The 27,728-nt window shown below is 34.4% G+C and overlaps 1 protein-coding gene across 8 annotated transcripts in view; it reads right to left on the minus strand.

Moving 5' to 3' along the window:
- Positions 1–27,728, minus strand: part of DDHD1 (DDHD domain containing 1) — a 91,595-nt gene that overhangs the window by 25,662 nt on the left and 38,205 nt on the right. For 4 of the 8 annotated variants that reach the window (XM_022570546.3, XM_022570539.3, XM_022570537.3 and 1 more), the window contains exons 2-8: positions 25,967–26,140; positions 25,309–25,329; positions 18,332–18,433; positions 16,341–16,469; positions 15,117–15,264; positions 6,628–6,734; positions 1,061–1,167 (exon numbers count right to left, since the gene is read on the minus strand). In XM_022570546.3, coding sequence (XP_022426254.2) covers positions 1,061–1,167; positions 6,628–6,734; positions 15,117–15,264; positions 16,341–16,469; positions 18,332–18,433; positions 25,309–25,329; positions 25,967–26,140 — 788 coding nt within the window. The remainder of the gene's footprint in view (positions 1–1,060; positions 1,168–6,627; positions 6,735–15,116; positions 15,265–16,340; positions 16,470–18,331; positions 18,434–25,308; positions 25,330–25,966; positions 26,141–27,728) is intronic. The other 4 variants (XM_022570543.3, XM_022570541.3, XM_022570538.3 and 1 more) reach the window with 3 other exon arrangements.

Raw genomic sequence — 27,728 nt, forward strand, 5'->3', positions numbered from 1 at the left:
CTAAGGGGATGGTAGTTGGAAGAGAAGGAATTTTCTGTGGCAACTAACCAAACATATTTCTGTCGATATGTAAAAGATATCCTGGATTAAGTTAGGGAATGACTCTGAATGAACAAAATCAGCAACGGATTGGCTTGGAGTAGCACAGAGCAGCAGAGCCGCTCTACTGGTAATTACTCCTTGTACTAGTTTCTTTACCTTCAAATTAAGATACTAATCATATCTACTTCATAGGGTAAGGATTAAACAAGTTAATACATGTTAGGTAATTAATGTGGTTATTCCCATGAAACAAAATTCTTTTTCTGTTACCAATAAAGTGACAAATTGCATTGGTAGAGATTCCCTCATCCCTCTGAATAAACTATCTCCCTTCACCTACCCTCCCCATCTGCCCCCCTTTAGGGTTATCTTTGTGATGCATGAGCAAAATTACCATTTGAAAACTACAAAAATCCACTATAGAAATGACACAATAAAAGCAAGTCTTTTATATACAAAAACACTTGAAGGACATTTCTAAGCGTTTAAAACTCTTTTGTGGGACTTCCCTGATGGTCCAGTGGTCAAGAATCTGCCTTCCAATGCAGGGGACATGGGTTCGACCCCTGGTCTGGGCAACTAAGCCTGCATGCTCTAGAGCCTGCGTGCCACAACTAGAGAGCCCACACGCCACAACGAAGAGCCCGTGTGACACAATGAAAGATCCTGCATGCCGCAACTAAGACCTGACACAGCCAAATGAATAAATATTTTTTAAAAAGCTCTTTTGTGAGGATAATACTCATAGATATTACTAATCAGACTTATGAAAACGGTTATTTTTCAAAGAGCTATTTTCTAACCAACTTCTCACTTCCAGGGTTACCCATTTTATTAAGTGTCCCAATGTGTAGTTTAAGACTTCAAATGCACTATGAAATACAGGCTATTTATAGATTACTGGATTCCTATAATTTCTCACTTGCTTGTAAAAAAAGAACATAAAATGTTAAAATTCAGGACACATGTTATCACTCAAAAAAATACCCAATAGCAATAAGATAATCATGATACTTACTTCATCTCTATAAAGTGGGCTAGTATAATACATTATATCCATTGCACTGCTATTTAACATATCCCTTAAACCTCGCACTTTGTCTGGAGTAATGGAATCAACAGTATCTACAAGTTAAAAAAAAAATTAAACTTAGAGAAGATTCATTTTAGGGAAAGAATAAACTGTGAAAAAAGTTACATTCCTTGAAATAACTGCTTTAAATTAACATTTATATATTCAAGACTAGCTTTGAATCTAATGAACCTTACCTTCTTGAAATTTTACTATATGTAAATTTAAAAATAATGATGAAGGGTATTTACCTACCGCAAACATCACTGCACTCATTAGTGCTGAAAGGTTAAAAAGCATTTCCTCTAAATCAGGAACAAGCTATGGATATCTACTTTTTTTTTATAATTAAAAAAATTTTTATTGAGGTTCAGTTGATATACAATATTATATAAGTTCCAGGTGTAGAAACAGTAATTCACAATTTTTAAAGGTTATATTCCATTTTCAGTTATAAAATATTGGCTATAGTCCTAGTGTTGAACAATATATCCTTGTAGCTTTTTTATTTTATATGCAGTAGTTTGTACTTCTCAATCCCCCCCTTCCCCTATCTTCTCCCTCCCCCCGGTAACCACTAGTTTGTTCTCTGTGAGTCTGTTTCTTTTCTGTTATATTCGCTAGTTTGCTTTGTTTTTTAGATTCCACATGTAAGTGATAAAATACAGTGTTTGTCTTTGTATGACTTATTTCACTTAGCATAATACCCTCCAAGTCCATCCATGTCATTGCAAATGGCAAAATTTCATTCCTCTTTTACGGCTGAGTAGTATTCCATTGTGTATGTATATATATGACATCTTCTTTATCCATTCATCTGTTGATGGACACTTAGGTTACTTCCACACCTTCACTATTACAAATACGTAATGCTGCTATCAACATTGGGGTGTGTGTAACTTTTCAAATTACTGTTTTCGTTTTTTTCGGATATATACTCAGGAGTGGAATTGCTGGGTCATATGGTAGCTCTATTTTTAGTTTTTTGAGGAACCTCTGTACTGTTTTCTAGGGCTGCACCAATTTACATTCCCACCATCAGCGTATGAAGGTTCCCTTTTCTCCACATCCTCTCCAACATTTGTTATTTGTGTCCTTTTTGATGATAACCATTCTGACAGGTGTGAGGTAATAGCTCACTGTGGTTTTAATTTGCATTTCTCTAGTGATTAATAATGTTGAGCATCTTATTTGCCTGTTGGCCATTTGTGCATCTTCTTTGGAAAAACGTCTATTCAGGTCTTCTGCCCATTTTAATTGGGTTGTTTATTTTTCTTGATGTCGAGCTATATGAGGTATTGGATATTAACCCCTTATTGGTCATATCATTTGCAAATATTTTCTCCCATTCCAGAGTGTTCCACCTATGTTTTCTTCTAGTTTTGTGGGTTTACATAGGTCTTTAATCCATTTTGAGTTTATTTTTGTATATTGTGTTAGAGAAAATTCTAATTTCACTCTTTTACATGTAACTCTCTGGTTTTCCTGGCACCACTCATTGAAGAAACTGTCTTTTCCCCATTGTATATTCTTGTCTCCTTTGTTGTAGATTAATTGACGATAGTGCATGGGTTTATTTATGGTCCATTGATCTATGTGTTGGTTTTTGTGCCAGTACCCTACTGTTTTGATGACTGCAGCTTCATAGTATAGTCTGAAGTCAGGGAGTGTGATTCCTCTAGCTCTGTTCTTCTTCCTCAAGATTGTTTTGGCTATGCAGGGTCTTCTGTGTTTCCATACACATTTTAAAATTATTTGTTCTAGTTCTGTGAAAAATGCCCTTGGTATTTTGATAGGGAATTGCACCGAATCTGTAGATTGCCTTGGGTAGTATGGTCATTTTAACAATATTAATTCTTCCAATCCATGAACATAGTATATCTTTCCATCTGTTGGTGTCATCTTCAATTTCTTTCATTGGTCTTATAGTTTTCCGAGAACAGGTCTTTTACCTCCTTAGGTAGGTTTATTCCTAGGTATTTTACTCTTTTTGATGTAATGGTAAATGGGATTGTTTCCTTAATTTCTCTTTTTTGACAGTTTGTTGTTAGTGTATAGAAGTGCAACAGTTTTCTGAATATTATTTTGTACCTTGCAACTTTACTGAATTCATTGATGAGCTCTAGCAGTTTTATGGTGGTGTCCTTAGGATTGTCTAGGTATAGTATCACAACATCTGCAAACAGTGACAGTTTTACTTTTTCCATTCCAATGTGGATTCCTTTTATTTCTCTTTCTTATCTGATTGCTGTGGCTAGGACTTCCAATACTCTGCTGAATAAAAGTGGTGAAAGTGAGCATTCTTGTCTTGTTCCTGATCTTAGAGGAAATGCTTTAAGTTCTTCACCACTGAGCATGATGTTAGCTGTGGGCTTGTCCTATATGGCCGTATATGTTGAGGTATGTTCCCTCTATGCCTATTTCCTGGTGAGTTTTTATCATAGGATGTTTACTATTTGAACAAATGTTCTACCTGAAGTCTTAGCCAGTGCAACACGATAAGAAAAAGAAATAATAGTTTTAAGAAATGGAAAAGATCTGTTTTCATTTGCAGGTCATGTGATTGTCTACACAGAATATACAAAAGAATCTACAGAAAAATTACTAGAACTAACGCTCAGTTTTAATGCATGTATAGTTTTGCATAACTACCACCATGATCAGGACACAAAACTGTTCCATCACCCTAAAAAAACTCCCACATGCTGCCCTTTAGAACTCAACTCCCCACCTCCAAACCCTGGCAGCCACTGATCTGTTCTCTATCCCTATAGTTTTGTCCTTTGCAGTATGTCATATAAATGGAAGCATAAATTATATGACCTTTGGGTTTCACTTCTGTGATGTTGTGATATAAGAAATACATATTTCGTCCTTGTCCCTGGTTCTGACACAGGGTTCCAAAAATCCTTTTAAGTTCCCGAGTGATAGGGTGAAAGGAATGTCTTTTGTAATTCATAATGAGCCTCTGCCAATCCTAACTAAGTATATGCTAATGAGCTGACTCTTAAAGAATGGGGGCTGGTTGCCAGAGGAACCAATTTTGAACTTTCTGTCCCATTCACCAACCTCTGGGAAGGGGAGAGGGGCTGGAGGTTAAGTTCAATTGCCAATAGCCAATGATTTAATCAATTATGCCTACATGATGGAACCTCCATAAAAGCCCTAAACAACAGGGCTTGAAGGGCTTCTAGGTTGTTGAACAAATGGAAGTACTAGAATCATTGTGACCTTGAAGAGGACATGAAATCTCTGCATCCCTTCCCCATACATTGCCCTATGTAGCTCTTCATCTGGTTGTTCATCTGTGTCCTCTGTAATAGTCTTTAAACGAATAAATGTAATTTAAACCAGTAAATATAAGTACAGTTGATCCTTGAACAACATGGGTTTGAATTCTGTGGATCCTCTTATATGCAGATTTTTTTTCAATAAATACATACTACAGTACTAGACCATCTGTGGTTGGCTGCATCTGCAGATGGGAAACTGTGAATACAGGGTTGGACTATAAGTTTATAGTTGAATTTTTGACTGGGGCTGAGGGGGATGTCGGTGCCCTTAATGTCTGTTCAAAGGTCAACTGTAAATGTTTCCCTGAATTTTGTGAGTTGTTCTAGTAAATTACTGAAGCTCAGGAGGGGGTCGTGGGACTCCCCCCCCCATTTATAGTCAGTCACAACTACAGGGGACAATCTGGAACTTGTGATTGGCATCTGAAGTGGGCAAAAGTCTCGTGAGACTGAGACCTTAATCTGTCTATACTATTTCTGAGCAGTTAGTGTCAGAAATGAATTAAATTGTAGGACACCCCACTGATGTCCACCAAGAACTAAAGAATTGGCTGGTGTGGGAAAATCCCCAACATATTTGGTGTCATAAGTGTTGAAAAGAGAGGGAAACAGTGGTGTTCTTCCTTTCACTCAGCATAATGCCTTCAAGATTCCATTGCAATAGTTTAAACCTAACAGAAAATTACAGACGTAGGGGTTTTATTAAATGTTAATTCATCCAAGTTATCTATTGATACATTCCTGAGCACCTAAAATATTTATCTGGGTGAATGGAAAAAGCTCAAAAGATAACGTTACTACACCAGAACTTTACATATGAGCTGTTGCTGCTGAGAAGTCTTCTTTGGTCACAATCTTTTTTTGCTGTTGTTGTTAAATGCATTACAACTTTGATGTCACTTTGATTTATAACCCTATAACTGACATTCCTAACTGACTATGAGGCAGAATCACAGACTAGGAAGAAACTTTGGAAATCATCCAGGGAGGCAGTTCAGATGAACAAGGGCTCTGGTATCGTGCAGACCTAGATTTTTGCCTGCCATTCTTCATTAAATTCACATTTTACTGAGTTTCAGTTTCCCTATATATATATATTTTTTTGTGGTACGCGGGCCTCTCACTGTTGTGGCCTCTCCCGTTGCGGAGCACAGGCTCCGGACACGCAGGCTCAGAAGCCATGGCTCACGGGCCCAGCCGCTCCGCGGCATGTGGGATCTTCCCGGACCAGGGCACAAACCCGTGTCCCCTGCATCGGCAGGCGGACTCTCAACCACTGAGCCACCAGGGAAGCCCTTCCTATTTTTAAAAGAAAAAATAAAAGTAGGTATTTCATAGATTTGTGAGAAAATTAAATGAGATACTCCAAGTAAAATGAACCAACAAAAAGCTCAACAAACAGCAGCTGCTACAATATTCAGTACAACTCTCTCATCTTTCAGATTATGTAAATAATCAACGTAAACATTCTATTTTTATGGTCTTAATATTCAAAGGACAAAACTTTGTGTAAAGAAAGATGCATATATTATATAATTTCTCTATGTTAGATTATAATTCACCAGCCCAAGGAATGCAGGAACAACAATAAAACAAAAGGCCTGAAGGCTTCCCTGGTGGCGCAGTGGTTGAGAGTCCGCCTGCCGATGCAGGGGACACGGGTTCGTGCCCCGGTCCCGGAGGATCCCACATGCCACGGAGCGGCTGGACCCGTGAGCCATGGCCGCTGAGCCTGCGTGTCCGGAGCCCGTGCTCCACAATGGGAGAGGCCACAGCAGTGTGAGGGCCGCATACCGCAAAAAAAAAAAAAAAAAAAAAAGGCCTGAGATTTTTATCTTCCAAATATAAGGGAAGAAAATTATTAGGAAGAAAATGTAAGCTTATATAAAACTGTGGACAAGAAATGTTTTAAAAGCATTGACGGGTCACTTCTCTGTCAAAAACTTTAGAAAACATTTTGTTCCCTTCACTTGTCTCTCTCCTTCCCCCCATCCACAGAGGGCATGCATAAAAACTGTGTTATCTGTGAAATCTATACAGTGGTCCAAAATGACATAAGTTGATGTAATTATTTTTTTTAAATCAATGGATTTTATTTTCTTAAATAATCTGGAACAAAGAGTGAGTATAACTCAAGACAAATAAGTTAAAGACACTTCATTCTCAATGAGCAACACTTTGTTGCCTGACTAAATCATTTAATTTTTAAACAAAATGTACCTCCATCCAGAGTAAGTTTTGACCGCCACTCAACAGGCAGAAATTCAACATGTGTTGCATGGTTGGAAAAATGCCTTTCTTCTATTTTTCTTGCAGCCTCTCTCATCCTAAAAAAACCAAACCAAAACAAAACTTTATCAGAGTAACTTCCCATATGTATTTACATGGTATAAAATGTCTTTAATCATAACATTTCCACTTGCTTATAACTCTGTCCAATTATGTTTCAATTACTGCTATACTGTTCAATAGTTTGTAATACTAGGACACCTTCATTTCAAAACTATTTTCCTAAATTTGCCATCTATGATTTCAAATATTACAAGCTTCAATATTATATTCTAAATAATTATATGTATAAATCTTTAGAAGAGAGAATAGTATAATAAAATACCCCAGCTCCAAATATTAGCACATCGTGACCTGTTATTTCATCTATTCCTCCACTTGCTCTCCCCACAATATAGATTTTTAAATTTTATTTTGAAAGTTAAGGTACAGCAAAATTGACTTTTTTCCTTTTGGTGCCAACTTTATAGATTCGTGGTTAGTACCACTACAGTCAAGATACAGAATAGTTCTATTATCAAAAAAAACTCCCTCATGCTATCCCTTTATGTTAGCACCCTCCCCCCATAATATTTTAAAGGAAATCCCAGATATCACAGCAGTGCATCTATAAATAGTTCAGTATATATTTCTAAAATGTAAGGAAAACATAACTTATTCAGAACTATTATCATACCAATCCTTCATTTCAACAATTATGTTTAGCGGTCCCATTTTCCCAGTTAGACTATAAATGTTATTTTATAATAACATAAAAAATATTTTTTTACACTTTTGAATTGAGCTCCGAATACAGCCTATGCATTGCAATTGGAAGATATGTCTCTCAAGTGTCTTTTAATCTATAGATCGCTCTCTCTCTTCTTTGGCTTTGTAATTCTGTTTATGTTCTGTAGAGTTTCTGAGAGTCTGATTTTTTAATGACTGCATCCCCAAGTGTTATTTAACATGTTCATTGCTCCCTATTTGGTAGTGAGACATAGGGACCTGATAAGATTCAAGTCCTATTGTTTTGGCAAGACTACTACTCCATAGGTATATATACCTGGTTTTCTCTCTTTTTGGTGATACTAGCAGTTGTTACAATCACTGCTTATATCCATTAATTTACTATGATTGCAAAAAAGTGTTTTTTAAATCCCATCACTCCTTATACTTCTGGAAAGAGAAATTTCCTCACATCAAGTATTGGCTGCCTTGTGATACAATCAAATAGTTTCTGTGTGAACTGAGAAAAGGCAGGATAAATGGTTAATTCTTCTCTTTTATTAACAATTAAATACTGAGTTGCTACGGGTTTTATATTTTTTGACATCATTCATTACTAACTCATAGATTTAAACATATGTGAAGTATTCCAACCCACTGTAGTTATTATCCTTATGGATGCTCAAATTGTTTCCGTTTTTGGTCAGTGAATCTCTTCAAGTTGACATGTGTCTTTTTGACACGACCTCAATAGTTTGGTTTTTTTTTTTCAACAATTCAGTGGCTTTTAGTATATCACTGAATTGTACAACCATCACCATTATCTAAGTTCAGAACACTTTCATCACTCCCAGAAGAAACACCATACCCAGAGTACTCACTTCTGATAATTCCTACCTCCAGGCCCTGGCACCATAAATCTACTGTCTGTCTCTATGAATTTGACTATACTGGATTTTTTCAGATAAATGGAACTATTATACATGGCCTTTTGTGTCTGGCTTCTTTCACTTAGCACAATGTTTCAAGGTTTGTCCATGTTGTATCATGAGTCACTACTTCTTTGCTTTTTATGGTTGAATAATATTCTACTGTATGAATACACCGTTTCTGCTTATCCATTCACCAGCTGATGGACATTTAAACTGTTTCCTTTTTTTTTTTGGCTATTATAAATAATGCTGCTATGAATATTAACAAGTTTTTGCATAGATGTATGTTTTCAATTCTCTTGGGTATATACCTGGAAGTGGAATTGTTGGCTCTTATGCTAACTTGACATTTAATTTTTCTGAGGAAGTGCCAAACTGTTTTCTAAAGCAGCTGTGCTATTTTACAATCCCATCAGCAACATATGAGGGTCCTAATTTTTCCACATCCTTGCTATTTCCCATCTTTTTGATGAGTCATCCTAGTCGTCAGCATGAAGTGGTATGTCTCTGGTTTTGAATTGCATTTCCTTAATGACGAATAATACTGAGCATCTTTTTATGTGCTTATGGGCCATCTGTATATTTTATTTGGATAACTGTTTATTCAAATCCTTCACTCATTTAAAAAATTGGGTTATTTATTTTATTATTGAATTTGTAGGTGTTCTTTATATATGTTAGATGCTAGACCCTATCAGATTTATGATTTGCAAATGTTTTCTACCATTTTGTGGGTTGTCTTTACTTACTTGATGGTGTTCTTTGAAGAACTAAAGTTTTAAATTCTGACAAAGCCCAATTTATCTTTTTTTTCCTCAGTGGCTTTTACATTTACTTTTAGTGTTATATATCAGAAACTATTGCCTAACCCAAGGCAATGGTTGTAAATCACAAAGATTTACTCCTATATTTTCTAAGAGTTTTATAGTTTTAGCTTTTATATTTAGGTCTTTGATTCACTCTGAATTAATTTTTGTATGTGGTGTAAGGTAGGGGTTTCACTTCATTCTTTTGCATGGGGATATCCCGGTGTCCTAGCACCATTTGTTAAAAGGCTATTCTTTCCTGATTGCATTATTTTGGCATTCGTGTTGAAAGTCAACTGAACTCTCAATTCTATTCCATTGATCTAGGTCTATCTACACGCCAGCCAGTACCACAATGTCTTGATTACTATAGCTTTGTAGCAAATTATGAAATTGGGAAGGGTAAGTCATCCATCTTTATTCTTTTTCAAGATTGTTTTGGCTATTCTGGGTCCCCTGCATTTACATGTGAATTTTAGGATCAGCCTGTCAATTTCTGAAAAAATGATAGGTGAAATTTTAATAGGGATTGTGGTGAAATTTGTAGATCCATTTAGGAAGTACTGGCATCTTAACAACATTAAATCTTCTAATCCTCAAATGTGGGTTGCCTTTTCCATTTATTTAAGTCTTCTTTAATTTCTTTCAATGTATTATAGTTTTCAGTGTAGAAATCTTACACTTCTTTTGTTAAACTTATTCCTAGGTATTTTATCCTTTTTGATGCTATAGGAAGTGGAAATGCTTTAATTTTCATTGCTAGTGTAGAAATACAATTGATTTTTTTGGCCACACTGCACGGCTTGTGGGATCTTTTTTTTTTTTTAATTTTATTTATTTTTGGCTGCATTTGGTCTTTGTTGCTGCACACAGGCTTTCCCTAGTTGCAGCAAGCGGGGGCTACTCTTCGTTGTGGTGCATGGGCTTCTCATTGCAGTGGCTTCTCTTGTTGTGGAGCACAGGCTCTAGGTGCACAGGCTTCAGTAGTTGTGGCTCATGGGTTCTAGAGCACAGGCTCAGTAGTTGTGGCACATGGGCTTAGTTCCTCTGTGGCATGTGGGATCTTCCCAGACCAGGGCTCGAACCTGTGTACCCTGCATTGGCAGGCGGATTCTTAACCATTGTGCCAGCAGGGAAGCCCTCCTCTATTTTTAGAAGTTCTTTACATTTAGAGATATTAACTGTTCATCTGTGATACAAGACGCAAATGGATTTTCTCAGTTTGTCTTATTTCTTTTTTTTTGCCATACGGCTTTTTTGGGATTATATATTCATCAATATTTTCCCTTAAGGTCTCTGGATCAAGTTATAGTTAGGACAGTTTTCTCTATTACTAAGGTACATAAGAATTCAAACTCTCCTCAATCCTACCTTTTAAATCCATAGTATTTGTATGGTTTCATTTCTTAGGTTCAAATGTGATCCCACTGAAATTTATCTTAGTGTGAAAAATGGGCCCAATTTAACTTTTTTCCATATGGCTGCCTAGCTATCCCAACACACTATTTGTTAAAAGTCTAACTTTCTCCATTTCTAGTATATTTTTATTTTTAAAATTATTTATTTGTTTATTTATTTATTTATTTATGGCTGTGTTGGGTCTTCATTGCTACACAGGCTTTCTCTAGTTGCAGCGAGCGGGGGTTACTCTTCGTTGTGGTGTGTGGAGCGCACAGGCTTAGCTGCTCTGCGGCATGTGGGATCCTCCCAGACCAGGGATTGAATCCGTGTCCCCTGCATTGGCAGGTGGATTCCTAACCACTGCGCCTCCGGGGAAGTCCTTCTAGTATGTTTTTAAAGCATTATTTACAATATGATTATATTTTATTGATTATCTACCACCAAAGTTGCCATTTAAAAAGTCTATATAGATTCTAGGTCGTGAAAAAGAAAATCTGTTTCCATTAACATCACTGAAAATAAAGATGATAGCCAAAACTTCAAACTCTTTTATTACCACATTCTAAAAAGTTTTTTTTTGCCATCTTTCAAGTATTCAGCTTTAACAAATTTGAACATATACAAGAAGGAATATATTTTAAGATTTCTAATATTATTCTATGCACTTATTCATTTTTGATGGCTATATAGTTCATATATATTTCACTATGATATAATAATCAGGAAGTGGTATGTGTGTTGCTGTCTGAATGTACAAAATAATAAAGAAGTTCATTTAGGCTAGTGGTTCTCAAACATGCATATACTTATTTTTTCCCCCCTCCAGGGGACAATGACAATGTCTGGAGACTTTTTTCTTCTTTGGAGGCATTTTTGGTTGTCACAACTAGGGGTTCTATTTGCATCTAGTGGGTAGAGGTCAGGGATGCTGCTAAATATCTTACAATGTATAGGTTAGCCACCCATAGCAAAGAATTACCTGGTCAAAAATGTTAATAGTGATGAGGCTGAAGAACCCTGATTTTGACTTATAAACTCAAACACTACATTTGTTTAAAATACTGTCCTCTTCTACAGTAAACTGAGACAATCCTCTACTCCATAGGATCACTATCATAGTTCTCAAATGGCCACATATGTAGATACTTTAGGCAAGCAGGTATGTCTACTAAATCACTTGGTTGTAATTAACTGGAGTGACACACACACACACACACACACACACACACACAAAAGAGGGGCAAGGGGAAGGAAAGGAAAGAAAGATGAAAGAAGATAATCAGGGATGGAGGAAAAAAGGGAGGGACAGAGATAGAGATAGATAGGTAGCGAGAGAGACAGAGAGAGCGGGAGAGAGAGAGCGCACACGCTATGTCCCTACTATTGCCTTACTAAAAATAATAAAATCTGTTTCCTAAATATATAGGTCTTGACTACATGAGAAACACTGAGACCAAGGAGGGATGGAGGAAACGAGAAAAAGGAATGATTTAAAAATATTATCCTACAGCTCAGACTTAACCCATTACTGTGCAGCTGTAATGTCATGCACAAAACTCATGATTTCAGTTCTAAGCTTATTAAACTTCCATGTTCTCCCACTAGGCAGTGAATGTTTAGTTCATATTTTGAAAAAGGAAGGAAGAGATTAATAGCACCTGAGAATTACCGTTTAATTAACGATCATTAAATAGCTCTGAAAAAAAAAGTCTTTATAATTCTTCTCATTAGGAAAACAATCAATTGATAAACTAACTGGTTTTAAGAATATATATATTATATATAATATATATATTATATATATATATATGAAAGGAGGGCAATAGAAAATCATGCAAATAATATCCAAGATACATTTTTTTACACAAGAAAGCAATGTCTAGAGTGTATATAGTATGCTGCCTTATGAGTGAAAATAATCTGTATTTTGTCTAAAGAAACTCCAGAAGAATATAAGATAAATAACATTGCTTTGAGACACAAGGATGAGTGACACTGGGGGAAGATGGAGACAGGAAAGGAGTCAGACGTTTTTCACTCTATACATTTTCCTATTTTGATTTGTGAACCATGTGTATGTATTTCCTATTCAAAAAATAAATCTTGTTGACATTCTTGTTTGCTGTGTCCTCCCAGTTTTTTCTGTACATATGAGTCTACACCAATTTATTTAAAAAATTATTTTGCTATCATTTTCAGTGAGGTTTTAGGAGGTAATAAGATAAGCTATGTGTTAAATCTGCCAGGCTTAACTAAAAGTCTCTTTTTACTCTTCTAAAATTGTAGCTTTAAAATTACTAATTTGTAAAGCAATTATAATCCAATAAAGATATTAAAAAATAAAATTACTTATTTTATTAGATATATAAGTTCAGTAAAGATTTCCCTTGTAATAAAATGCCACAAAAAGTAAATCCAATTGTATTTAAAATACATTCATCCCTTTTAGTAAACCAATTCTGATATTCTTAGAAGTTGTCTATAAACTTTCTTTTCAACTCATTTAAATAATAAACATATTTTGCTGGAACAAAATTGATTAAATCCAGTTTGAATTCATTTGCACATTCACTAAAATAAGGTAAGAGGCGAAAATCTCTATTTCCAGGCCTCTGGGACATGATTTCAAGAGATCCTCAGAGAACAGCAGGTTGCCAAAGAAGTGGAGTGTGGTAACCCCTTATTCTATGTTGCTCATTTCAACAGTAGTCTCACAAATGAAATCATAAGTACAAGCAAGCTTCAGAGTAGCAATGACAAGGATGAAGTTAATTTTACTTTCTTTAAAGTCCTGAACAACTAACTTAGGAATGGTAGAAAGCCAGGGAAGGGTAAGAAATCCTTTGAACTTTCCCATCTATTATTGAGCAGAATTCCTTTCTGTTTGAATATTTTCCATCAATTACTAATTTATGTGAGGAGTTTCCCATCAAATTAACCTGTCTCTGCAGAAATGATGGCCATCTTCTCTGTAGTGAACACTTTTTTTTGAGTCACCTTATATTTACTCATCCTACTTCCAATGGTAGCTCTTGATTTTTATCTGTGGCTCTACCTCTCCCTATATTATGATGAAGTCAACTTCCATCTGATTCTAGGGTGATGACAAGTTTTGCAGATCAGATCATGGCCATGCATAGATTCAGGCAGTTGGAGGTGACACCATCAGTCACTGAAATGCATAGACTAGCAGGGACTTCTGGAAAAAAAGACTTTTCTTCTTGAACTCGAACACAAGATGATATAAACCACATCTGGAACCACAGGAGACGTCTGAAAATAGCTCAAAAATGAAGGCAAGTAGAACAGATAGCAACTGGATTCTGATGACTTGTTTGGCAAATCTTAGACTTGTCAGTTTTATGGGCTACTGAATCCTCCTTTTGAGTTAAGTTTTCCCTCACTTGCACCCAAAGAAATCAAGCTGGTACCTTTCCAATTATCAATAGCTCCAGAGAGAACATGTTATTAAAACTACTTCTCAGGTTCCTTAGATAACCAAGCAAAAAATTAGCATCTTGACACAGAACATAATATAAATGTTGTGGGAAGTAATGTGCAAATCATCAGAAAATAAAATCAGAATCAGAGGGGAGAGATCTCTGTAATACAAGCTATGGAGATTGACAAGGGTCAGGATGGCCTAGAAGTATCTGACAAATATTTTTTTTTCCAAATTGAACTGTATTTTTATTTTAATCCATGAGCTGGCAATAAGAGGTATTACAATAAAAAGTGAAACAGAACACTGTATTATTATAGAGATACTGCTGAGGACACAGTTCCTGGTATCACACAGTATTTGCTTTATAAGGACTCAAGAAATACACTTACTTGAAGCTTCAGAACCTGATAAACTGTGTTCTCAACAACTCATCTGTTCTCATCGTATTATAAATCTGATAAGATTTTTCTTTATACTGGCTGCTAGCTCAGAGCCAAGTTTGTGGTGGTACCCTTAACTCTAAAATTTCCTTTTTACACAGTCCTAAACATTTTTGAAGCACAAATACAAACATCCCTCCCCCCAACAACATCTTAAAAATTTTTTAGAATAAAGCTGAATATAAATAAACGCGGTAAATAACCGGCCTGGTGTGTTGGCAAAGCACCCACTGTTTCTTCTCCATGTAAAATTTAGAGTTCAATTTCCTCTGGTTGTAATTACTTGGACAAGTTAAGCTGCTGACTGGCAACTTAAACAATTCTTAGCTTTTTCATAATTTTACAGTATTCTCAGTTTCTGCAATTCAGAGAGTAACATACAAACTTCAAACCAGACTTTTTTCTTGCTTTCAACCTCAGTTTAATGTAAACTAACAATATATTAAGTTAAAAAGGCTTTCTTAAACCTCTTCTCCATGTTATGGAGGAAAAAGAATCAAATAAATATCATCATCATCATCTAGATATAATCACTCTCAAAATCTGGTCCAGAAATTTACTCTACAACTTAAACAGATAGAACAGTTGGTACTGAAGAAGCATGTGGCATAACGATTAAACTCTATTATAGCCTGGACAAAAGTTTGGACTCCGACTAGATGGAGAATATATTCATCAAAGAACTCACATGGCTGTATTTTTGATAATTCTTCCTTGGTCCATTTTCTGCCCAATGCCATGCACAACAAACACAATATGGGCAGTCTGTGATGGCTTGTCTTCTAATGTGGCTTCTTCTACATAACCTCTATGAAGTCTGGTCCCACTACTTGATGCTGTAGGAAAATTATGACTCTAAGTTTATTGTTTATTATAGAAATAGCATTTTCACAATATATTGAAAAAATAAAGAAAAGGAATACTATGAAAAAATTTCACTGGGTTGGGGGGGATAAAATTTGTAAGATAAGTATTGATCAGTTCTAATATAAACTGCTGAACTGGACATGACAGCGAAGCCAGAAACCATAAGGCAAAAGGAAAGAAAAAAGGATGAACTGAACACATAAAAATTAAAAACTTCTCTATAATGAATGTATCATGAAGCAAAGATAAAAGACGAATGACAAACTGGGAACGTTTTTGCAAAATATGACACACAGTAATAAGTTAATTATGTAAGCATACAAAAAGAACTTATTCATCAAAAAGTGAAATGAATCAACCAAATAGCAAAATGGGCTAAAGATGTTGATAAAGTAACTCACAAAACAAATACAACTGACTAATGAACATGTAAATATTCAAGCACATCTATTATCAAAGAATTAAAAATGGGACAGTAAAAAAATTATCAGACTTAGAAAAAATTTTTGAAAGATTTTTTAATAATGCATTCACCTCTTCCCCAAGTACCAGTCCCTCTTCTCTTTCTTTTAGTCGAACTTGTTTAAAGAGCTATCTATTCTCACTGCCTCCATTTCTTCAACTTCTACTTAAACTTCAACCCATGCCAATCTGGTTCTGTCCCAGCAATCCATCTAAGTCACCGATGACCTACATCTCACTAAATCCACTGAAAAATTTCCAGTCTTCATCTTTACTGACACTATATTTCAACTGTCATGTTTTATTTCACAGCACTGCCTCAGGTTTGACTGCTTTTGTGCTTTTAGAAGCAAAAAGTGTATTTATTAATCTTGCCAGACCATTCTAAATATATAATTATTCATTAATGAACACATGTTAACTCAGTCACCTTATAAAGAGATTAACAGGGTAGTAACTGGCACTAAATTTAATACATACTTAAAAAATACTAAAAATAAAACCTGGATCATCTATTTTGAACATAAGAGAAAAAGTTAGATTCCCAACATTTTGACAAACTCTAGTAATATTTAACAAATACCTTTAGAAAATCCCAGTTTTTGAGTAACTGTTCTTGCAATTTTAGATGTTGTTGCATCACTATAAAGATACACTTCATCCACACTGTGCCAGTCCACGTGGTTTCGACTCAACTTGAAACTATGAATAGCTGTTGCAAAAGGAAAAACTAATTTGAAGGTCTCCAAGACAAACTTCATTTGTGTGCAAATTGTAATACACAGATTTTTTGAATCAATATTTTAACTCAGTTCAATAAAAAACTATTTCATTGAAACATATATTGATGTGAAACAAGTAATGGATAGGGACTTTATAAGTTATTAAGCATGCTACAGGAAAAGGCAACCTGTTGGAACAACATGGAATAAACTGGCTTAACTACTATAATTTTAACCTCTATAGGAAATATGCTCTGATTATTAAAGAACTGCTTTCCCAGGTGATGTGGCCATTCCTTAGGACTAAGGGATATACACCTTCATGAAAGTTCTCAGTACAGTTGACATAGAAATTTAAGTTTCATTTCTTCTGTTGATTTTATTTTTTGATCTGTGAAAATTTCACTCCGCACAAGATAAAACAAGACTCAGATGAAAAAAAAATTATCTTTAAACTGGGAAGAGAATCATCTAATTTATTAGAATATAAAGTATTTTTGGAACGGATACTAAAGCCAGTTATCACTGGATATTGCCCACCATAACAGAGCTCCAAGGTTGAAAGATCTTTTAACAAGAAATACATTTTTTCCTACTATGATGTTCAAATTAGTATGGTTATTTCATTTCTGTAACCGAAGTATGCTTGGTGAAAATGAGCTCTTAAAAAAAAAAAAAAAAAAGCAAACCTATATCCTTCAGGAATACGCAAACTCTGTGAGGCAGGGACATACCTTGGTCATTTTGTATCACTAGCACCACACACAGTCATAGCACAGTACTTGCCACATATCACAAATTTAGTAACGTTTGTGGAAGCAACAGTTAAGAAAATTGTCAAAACATGTCCACCAATTCACAGTTTGATGTCTTATTGTCTGAAGGACTTTAACTTTTCCTCTCTATCTCTTGTATAGAGGTAAGAAAAATTCACATACCTTCAGAAAACAAGCCACCTTCAAATCACTATGCCTAACTTATTTTCTTAAAATCCTCTTTAGGCAAAAATATTATCTCCCATTATATATAAAGACATACAGGTACAAAGGGATTAAGTGACTTGCCACAAAGCTAGTTAGTGACAGAGTCCAACTCTCCTGACTTGAAGATGCTAACTATGAAAGGATGGAGTCCTGGTCAAGATCTAAGATCATAAGACATTTTTGTGAAAAGCCATTCCTTACTAGAATACATAGAAAAGCAAATCACTGCCAGGAAAATGTACTTCTGAGTTATGGTACAAATGCCACTTCAAAAATTTACGAAAAACCTATTTATATCTTACTTACCTGCCAGGACACATTACTAATATTGAACACAAGACCAAGATGCAATTAACATAACAAACATGAATAACATCTTCAGTTGCAAATAAAACACAAAACCAGTGTACAAACTCAGGTTTTAAATAAAAGAACTTTTCATAAATTAAAAAAATCTTTTGCAAGAGTTTAATAATTATTTCCTTTTCTACTTCTATGTCTGATCCAAGTCAGTACTTTTAATCCAATGTTTCAAAACTGCATTTTGTTAAAATAGTTTTGAGCAACATATGCTTAAAACATTAAAACTATAAGACCAAGTTAAGCCAACAAAATTTTGTTTCTCTCTAAACCTTTGTGTTGTCTTAAAGCATCTTAATATTGGCGAGTATCCCATTATTGAACTATACACATTGTTTGCAAATGTTTACACCACTTATAATTAACACTGAGCAAAATAATACAATGGATACATTTCTAAAATACTAGTAATTTCTATGCTCTAAATACAACCGAATGCTATAAACACAACTGAAAGCTACAAGCCAGGAATATAACTACATGGAGAAGTAAAACTACAATTACTGTACCTTGGGAACGCTTTCGTTTAAGACCTGCCGCATCTGTACTCTCCTTATATCCTCTCCATTTGAACAGAGAAGGGAGGGAGAAGGGAGGGAGGTGGTAGACAACTAAGAAAGCAAAAACACTGAGCTTCAAAGTAAATTTTAAATGAGGTTTGCCTTTTTGTTGTATTAACTTTAAAAAGTGAGTTGTATTTGACAAACATTATTCTAAATGCTTTATTTATATAATTCCTAATTAAAAATCAGTGCAGCAAAATGTTAGTTTAATAATGTTTATCAAATATATGCTCTACTTTTACTGAAAGTAAAAAAGGCAAATGATATCTAAATTTATCAATTAAAGACAACTATGTGATCACCATTTTTAATGTCTTTGTATAGTTGGAATAAAAAAATAGAACACGGCATTTTTGTATGCATAAGAGATTTATAAACCACATCTTTACAATACTAAGGTTATTTACTCTCACCAAATTTGTGACTATGACACAGCCAACATCTGATGTGCAAATTGAAAATGCAATAAATAACCATCTAATGAAGCTTTCCTAAGAAGATACCACAGTATACGTTCCATTAGATGCTTTCCCTTACTGAAGTGTAAATAGAACCTTCCCACAGAACAAAATATTCTTTTCACAACTCTGTTCAAGTTGTTAAAATACTTTTAAAAATGAAACTTTTCCCCAAAAAAATTAAGTTGAAAGCTCTACTTTGAACTGACTTATTAGTGACAAAATAATGAAAGATTCGTTAGCAATAGAATGACAAAAAAAAGTCATTAGTAAAAATGTATGCTGTGACATCTTGTAAGTGTAAAACAGACAACAGAGTAAAGCAGACAACAGAGTAAAGCCAGACATAGACTTGGTATTTGGTAAATCAGTAGATAACCTTAAAGTCAACTCTTTCCCTGTCAAATATTGCTAGTTATATCTCAATAAATTTCTTTACATTTTAAATAAGCATTTATTTTAAAATCCACTTAGAACTGAATCTTAAAATCATTTTCTTTACCGTTCAGTTATTCACAGAATCTTTATGATTTAGCTTAAATTTATGTTCTAATACATTTGATTTTCATCCTCACTCCCTTCTACATTAATGTGACATTCAAAGGTTAAATACTGCTCAAATACAAAAATACTTAATTCCCATTGTATAGTACTAGAAGTTAAAAAAGAAACCTGCCGTTATATACAGATAAGGTATATTTAAAGATATGTGATAAAGGTAATTGAGAAATGCTTATGAGGCACTTAATAACTTTAACTGTATGTAATTAGATGACTATAAAAAAGTATAGACAAGAATTAAAAACTGGGTTGTAAAATCAGGATTATGAAAACATCTCATTGTCATAGGGGGTGGAAAATGACAACCAAAGTAATTTTCTTCACTGAACATGTTTCTTCTTTCATGTGCCTTCTGGTCAGTTACTGAGGAGTAGAGGTATCACTTGCAAGAAACATTTGCACACAAAAAAAATCCTTAGGAAAAAGCTAACATAACCAAGTAGATCAAATTTGGCATAAACTTGAGACTGTACTGCTCAAACAAAACCTAGATTTTATAGTTCTACTAGTAAAACTAACATGAAAGAATTCCACATTTACTAAAAAAGAACTAGTGGGAAACACATGGACCACCTGATCACACTTAAAATTACATAAACACTTTCTAAAAGTTAGTCAAGATACAAAAATGAAAGGCTTTTTTTCCCCTAAAGGAATACTAATTTAAGGATTAACATAAAGCCAAACACCCCAATATACTAAAATCACAGAAACATATTTTTAAAATTTTCACAAAATTGGATAGACATGCTTCTTTACCTTCATCTCATATTTCTTATTTTCACTTGAAAATCATTTGCTTTGTTACAACATCCTCTAGCACAGAGAGCTTAACTTTTTTTCAAACCAAAGCAAAGGATAAGTACCACCATAAGTACACTAGAGACAAAAAGGTTTACTATCATTCCAACAAGGATCACTAAAATAAAGTTTTAGTTAAGAATTCTTATATAGTGTTAGCAAAAGTATGCATAAACACAAAATGCAACTAAAATGCTAATTAAATGCTAACATTTAATAAAACTTTTCATTTATGTATTAAAGTCTTACAAAGCAATGAAAAAGATTTTAAGTACTAAAATACAGTGTTTTCAATAAATTTCTGTACTATAATTCATCTCTTAAAGAAATGTTCTTCATTATATAATTCTGAAAGCAGAGTATCAAAAAAGGGGGTTGCTGGGCTTCCCTGGTGGCACAGTGGTTGAAAGCTCGCCTGCCGATGCAGGGGACACGGGTTCGTGCCCCGGTCCGGGAGGATCCCACATGCCTCGGAGCGGCTGGGCCCGTGAGCCATGGCCGCTGAGCCTGCGCGTCCGGAACCTGTGCTCCGCAACGGGAGAGGCCACAACAGTGAGAGGCCCGCGTACCGCAAAAAAAAAAAAAGGGGGTTGCTGATGATATACTATTCCCTAGAATAGAATAACTCTATAACTTTTCCCTCTATAAAAGCTGGCAACCTAGATAATCTCAACCACAAGGGAAGTAGGCTTGCACATCTCAAACCTACCAACTATAATGAGAAAACTTCTGTCAATCTTCTTGGATCTCAGAGAAATTAAATTAAATACATTTATAAAAATTGATAACTAAAAGCTAGAAGGTGGGAGTCCTCTTAGTCACCAAAGAGAAAGGAAAAGAAAAGCCGATTAGAAAGGGTTAATACTCCTTCCCTCTCCCCACCCCGGCCCTCCCCCTTTTAGACTTTTGAAATGATATATTCAGTTTGGGATATCCTTATCCAGCAATAGGATAGGCATATACACTACATGCCAAATTGTTAAATGCTGTAAATCCTTAGAGATCCACCAACACTTGTGCTGTCATAGCACCCCAAATTAGCTTGAACAGTAAAAAGTCCATTTTTTTTTCTTTTACTTTCAGCCTACCTGTGATTTTATATTGAATGTGACTCTACTATACAGCATACAGTTGGATCTTGCATTCCTAGCAAATCTGTCGATCTCCGTTTTTTAATTTAAGTGTTAGTTCACTTATATTTACTATAGTTTTGATATGGGTGAATTTAGGTCTACCATTTCCCATATATTTTCTTTGTTCTGTCTGTGTTTCTTGTTTCTCCTTTTGTTGTTTCTTTTGGATTAATTAAATATTTTTTTACTATTTCAATTTCTCTACTGGCCTTAAGAAAAAACAAAACACCTTTTTATTGTGGAATAATTTTCAACCTACAGAAAAGTTGCAAAAATAGTACAGAGTTACCATAATATCTTTCACCCAGCTTCTCCTAATGTTAGCATAACTATAGTACAATTATCAAAACTAAGAAATTAACATTGGTATAATACTACCAACTAAAATATTGACTTTATTCCGATTTCTCCAGTTTTTCTATTAATGTCCTTTTCTGTCCTAGGATACAATCCAGGGTACCATGTTGTATTTTGTTGTTATGTTTCCTTAGTTTCCCCTAAACTATGACAAATTCCTCAGTCTTTCCTTGTCTTTCATGATCTTGACACTTAAAAATTTTTTTTCAGCTTTACTGAGGTACAATTGACAATATTATAAGACATTGAAAGTGTATACTGTGTTGATTTGACATACATTGTGAAAGGATTCCCCCCATCTAGTTAAATATGACCTTGAGACTTCTGAAGAATACTGGTAAGTTACTTTGTAGAATGTCCCTCAATTTGAGTTTGTCTGATGTTTTCTCATAACTGGATTGAGGTTATGCATTTTTTGACCAGAGCAGGTGCAGAACTACCCATTTAGTTCAACCATTTTTTTTTTTTTACTGATTACTGCTTGCATAGATAAATTATAAAATGAGGGAAATGCTACTCCAGTACTTTTAAGTATTTACAAAATTACTTATTTGAAGGCCTGGTTTTATTTGTATGATTCATCCCCAGTGAACTTCTAGCTTTCATTTGTTAGGCTGCTAGATAAACATTTCCTAGCCTAGGAGGTGGGGTGGGAAGAGAATCATTTTTAATTTTAACTCTCAGAGGAAATGAAATCTAAATCACAAAATATGATTATACTTTGGGGGTTTATCTTTCTTTGAATGATAAAAAAGTTATGCTAAACTTCAATCGATCATTCATTCCTTCATTCATTTATGGCTATGTTGGGTCTTCATTGCTGCGCGCGGCTTTCTCTAGTTCCGGTGAGCGGGGCTACTCTTCATTGCAGCGCGCGGGCTTCTCATTGCGGTGGCTTCTCTTGCTGTGGAGCACGGGCTCTAGGTGTGCAGGCTTCAGTAGTTGTGGCTCACGGGCTCTAGAGCGCAGGCTCAGTAGTTGTGGCACATGGGCTTAGTTGCTCCGCGGCATGTGGGATCATCCCGGACCAGGGCTCGAACCCATGTCCCCTGCATTGGCAGGCGGATTCCCAACCACTGTGTCACCAAGGAAGCCCCAATAGATCTTTTTAATTCAATGCTTACTTTGAGATTAGTAGGATAATTAATAAGGAGAGAATAATAAATATATTCAGTGTATTTGTGGCAATAACTACCCTAACCAAGACATAGATAAGGGCAGAAGAAAAAGGAATTAGTATTTTATTTTATTTCATTAGTATTTTATGTCCTTCAAGGCAAGAACTCTGTTAAGTTTCTTAGGAATTCCCCAGAGCACTTAAAAAGAGTTCTTGAATACAGTACTTTAAAATTATTTTAAATTATTAAATACGGGATTGTACTCTATTGTATACTCTACAATACAATAATTGTATTGTACAAGTTGTACAATTTTGTACAATTGTACAAAAAATATTGTACAATTTATTGTACAATAAATACTCTATTGTACATCCTTTTTCAGAATGTTTAACATGCACTGTCTACTTTGTTACCTTGTACTTACTCTTTGTAACTTCTCATCTGCAGGCTTTGTCATCCCCAAAGGTTTAAAACTCCCTGAGAGCCAAAACCCTGTCTGTTCCTTTCACAAAAGTAACTGGCACAGTACTATCTGCACAAGGAATATTCAAAATCTTCTAACAATATGAAGAGTCAATGCTTTATCCTATGTACATGAGAAGATTTAGGTGGAAAAGCTATTTTCCCCCCTCAGATTGATAAAATATGAAATTTCAGAAGCTTGGAGGTAAGAAGCGAAATAATCAAATTATAATACTTTTTATCTTTGTATTATAAATTTGAGTTATTTTTCCAACAACAGTAGCTTTTTGGGCAGCAGATGTTCTTTCATTAAGACCAGTGATAATTTTCAAATGTACTACAGAATGTCCCATAATCTTCAAAGTCAAAAGTCACATTTTAACACATGAATGTATGCTTTACATAATACTAAATAATAAATAAAATGGCTGGAAATTCATGACAACAGTATATATACTGAATTGAATTTATAACCTTTGTTGATAACAAAACATGCTGATGTTTTATGTCACAGTATATTTAAAAAATCAATTTTTCTTCCAATGAACCTCAAAAGATCATCATTTTGGAAGATTACAATACAAAAGTGTTCTAACAGTTTAACAATTTTCTGTTATTATTAATTAGAATTTTACCACTCTTTAAAGCTAGCAAAAAATACTACTATATATAATATCCTAGACTGATACTCAAGAATTGACACAGACTCAAAGATATACTGAAAAATATACTCATACAAACTATGTTCTTTTATCAGACTTATTTAAGTGACTGGATCATAAAATTAGGGCACTTTGAAGAAATCTGAAGTATGCTGCTCCATTTAACATTTCAGATTCCAAGTAGATGGGATCTAGAGATGAAACAGAGCTGATGACTAACTTCCACAGGGAGAATTAGCAAGTGGAAAAGAAATGCTTTGAACACAGTATGAGAAAGGGGACAATATACTTATATTTTTATTTTTCATACTCATCCTTTTCCTCCTCCAAGCTCCTGGGTTTTTTCCATGCATTAATAATAAAGAATTTGGGTGGATAAACTGGGTTTGTCAAGGTGAACTGCCATTTTTGAGGCAAGACTTAAGGAGAATTAATAGAAAGGAAAAAATCCAGAACTCAGCCTTTCCCAATAGGAATGAAATTTTGAAAAGAGTTCAGTCTTTCAAATACTATGAAGTAGGCTTTTGTGGTTATTTTGATAGTGGTGATGAGAGGTTCCAAAATATTTCAGTCACTAATAAAAGATCAGAGATATACAAAATTTGCTATCTGTGCTTTAACCAGAGTATTGTCTTTATGGCAATCTGCAGGAATATAGATACAGCTCTGCTTTATAGATACTGAACTGTTCTTTATATATTGAATTGTAAGAACCTTGAGCTTGAATTTCACAGTGAAATAAGAACATAGTTGACTCCAGGGATTAGCAAAATGAAATATTTTAAATTCCTAGAATATGGTACCTGGCACATAATAGACATTTCTTAGATCTAATTACCAATTTATTTAGAAGCCACCATTTTCCTCAATTATGCAGACTTTTAAAGGTACAAAGATATTTTTACTTGGTATAAGCTAAAGTATACAGTTTCCCTGCGTGTGTGTGTTGTGTGTGTGTTGTGTGTGTGTGTGTGTGTGTGTGTGTGTGTTCAGAGAGACATAAAAGAGCAAGGAGTAGGAGAGAGAAAAGACTTGGAATGTTATTAACAATAAGGGGGAAAAAAGTCAATTTAAAGCTTATTGTTTTGTAATTAATTATGTTATGTAATCAATTGCTCCCAACTACATAATTCATTTTTTCCAAGCTGCATTCTGTGAATTACTTGATCAATATTTTTTCTGCTTTATAGATGTTTTACAAGGAGAAGGAAAAAAATCACTTAATTCATAGTTTAATTCACTAGATTAAGTAGGGCTTGCCAAGAAACTTCCCAAATAAAGGCAAGCATGGATGAAGAAACACTTTTAGGAAAAAAAAAAAATTAGAGAAATCCACAAATTCTAATCTACCTGTACTGTTATACTCACCGGAATAGCTGATCCCACTGCCTGCAGTAAATGGAACAACAGAAGTATTTTTAACTTTACCACACATTTTGAATTTTACTCAAGATCAGACACATAATGAAACATGGCAATCTTGGCTAGTATATAAGTATTTTAAACTATTGAAAGAAAAACTATCCAAATGCCAAATAAGGAAATATAAGGAGTAGACTGTTTCAGACTAAAAGTTGATACGGTTATCAATATGGAGACACCTAAAAGGGACTTATACAAAAGAAATTAAAGTTTTTTAAACTTCAGGAAAAGAACCAACATTAAAATATTAGCAAAACTGCTCTTTTGATATAATGACAAGGGATTTTTTGTAAGTTCAATTTTCTTTGATGACTAAAAAGCTACTCAAAAGAACTAATTCAGAGAGCACATTATAACAATTTGTACATTTATAGTAAATCATGTGTCATGTCCGTGAAAACACATATTAAGTAAAATAAAAATGGAAATAGTTCAGAAATTTATAGCAGTTTTAAATTCTAAAATAATAATCAATGTTTGAAATAATCAAATTGTATAAATTCTAACACTTCTGAATTACTATTTTAAACTTAGGAACCACTCTAAACTTTATCAACAACTTACTTGGTTTACAAAACATATTAAATATTTTAACTGGTCTTACCATCTTTTCCATCTATGGGTTTTGATACTTCAATATCAAAACTTTCCTGCATCTGCTGACCTCTAAAACAGCTAAGATGTTCTTGCTCAATTAAATTACTTTCTTCTTCTTCTAGCGGCTGCCAAGTACCATCAATAAACCACTGTCCACGCATTACTGGTATTTTATCGGACTCTGAAAAGGGAAATCACAGAATTATACGTTTTAGTATCCAACCTCTCAGGAAGTGAAATAGTAACTACAATTTTATATTTTACTACTGCTGTGGCAGAAACAGACTTTCGTGATCCAATAGAATCATTTAAAGTTTTAAATTTTAGACATCAAGCCACAGTATATAATTTTGCTTACAACATATAATTTTACTTGTATTAAATAGTACACGTAAAAGGTACTTTGGCTTTAGAAAGGGAGAGGAGCGTTACCTATGTAACTGAGGCCCCAAGTAACCAAAATTAGTAGGCTAAGGGGTTGACAAACTTCATGCAAGACTCCAGTGATAGTTCCAATGTCTTAGAAAATACTGAGATAAATTTCCACAAGTAGTTTAGAAATAATGTGTATTGTCATAGTGTGGTACATTTTTTAGGGCTGCCTTGGAGGTCAAGGGCTCCCAGTGAGTATACGGGAATAAGTGAAACTTTTAATTACAGTAAATTCCTCATCCATTTCAGAAAAAAATTGAGAAAAAATTTCTTTGAAAAACTGAACATTTCTTTGATTAAACAGTGTCCCATAAACCTAAGACTTTTAGTTGCTATTTATAAACCACAACTGTTAGCTAAGTTATCTTGAATCCTTTAAAATAACTTTTTAAAAAACCCATAAAGCAAAAATAAAATTGAAACAACAAAACCCTAAAAATAAAAAGCAAAATTAAAAAAAAATGAACCTTACTATACAGAGTTGGTGGTTTAACCACATATAGAGAAGTTATTTCAAGAGGATTCAAAACACAGTAATTTGTATATACATATTAGGATATACCCTATGTACAAAAAGAACTGGAAACATATCTTAAACCTTTTGCAGTAGCTACGCTGTTATAATTGTACTAATATTGGTATTGTTAATTTGAAACTGTAGATTAAGATGAATATATTAATTTTATTCATCATTAGAATAAATTAATATCATAAGAAACCAAGATTTTTAGCACAGGTAAAAAGAGATACAAATATAAAAATCAAAGAAATAAATCTGTATTTTAAATTTCAATTAGAAATGTCAGCATGAAAAAAAAAATTATCCTAAGCTCTGTGTGCCAAAAAGGCCTAGAAATAAAGACCAACCCCGTATAAGTGAGCACTCCTGATATAAAGATCGTGATCTCTAAATATCATTTCCTTAAAGAAATGGCCAATTCCTGCTTTGAAACAAAATTTACTAGATGATCCTGAAACATCTTGTACCAGACTTATACTGTGATGTATTCAAAAATCTCCTATTATGTGTTTCTAATTCTTCTTGCGTTATCCTTTATTCTGCTATAGCAATTCTGCTATAGTCAGATGTTTGCTGTGTTATTTGGTGGACAGATACTCAAAAATATAAACTCGTTGAGAATTTTGGGTTTTAACATTATAAAGTACACTCTGTTGTGTCTGATGATTTTTTGCGTGTGTGCTAGATTCTACTTTGTCTATCAAGATTACAAACCCCCTGAGCTTCCCTGGTGGGGCAGTGGTTGAGAGTCTGCCTGCAGATGCAGGGGACATGGGTTCATACCCCGGTCTGGGAAGATCCCACATGCCGCGGAGCG

This window comes from Delphinapterus leucas, chromosome 2, assembly GCF_059928025.1.
Source record: "Delphinapterus leucas isolate spDelLeu-1000000601 "Yukka" chromosome 2, BTC_Dleu_Yukka2, whole genome shotgun sequence".
NCBI lineage: Eukaryota > Metazoa > Chordata > Mammalia > Artiodactyla > Monodontidae > Delphinapterus > Delphinapterus leucas.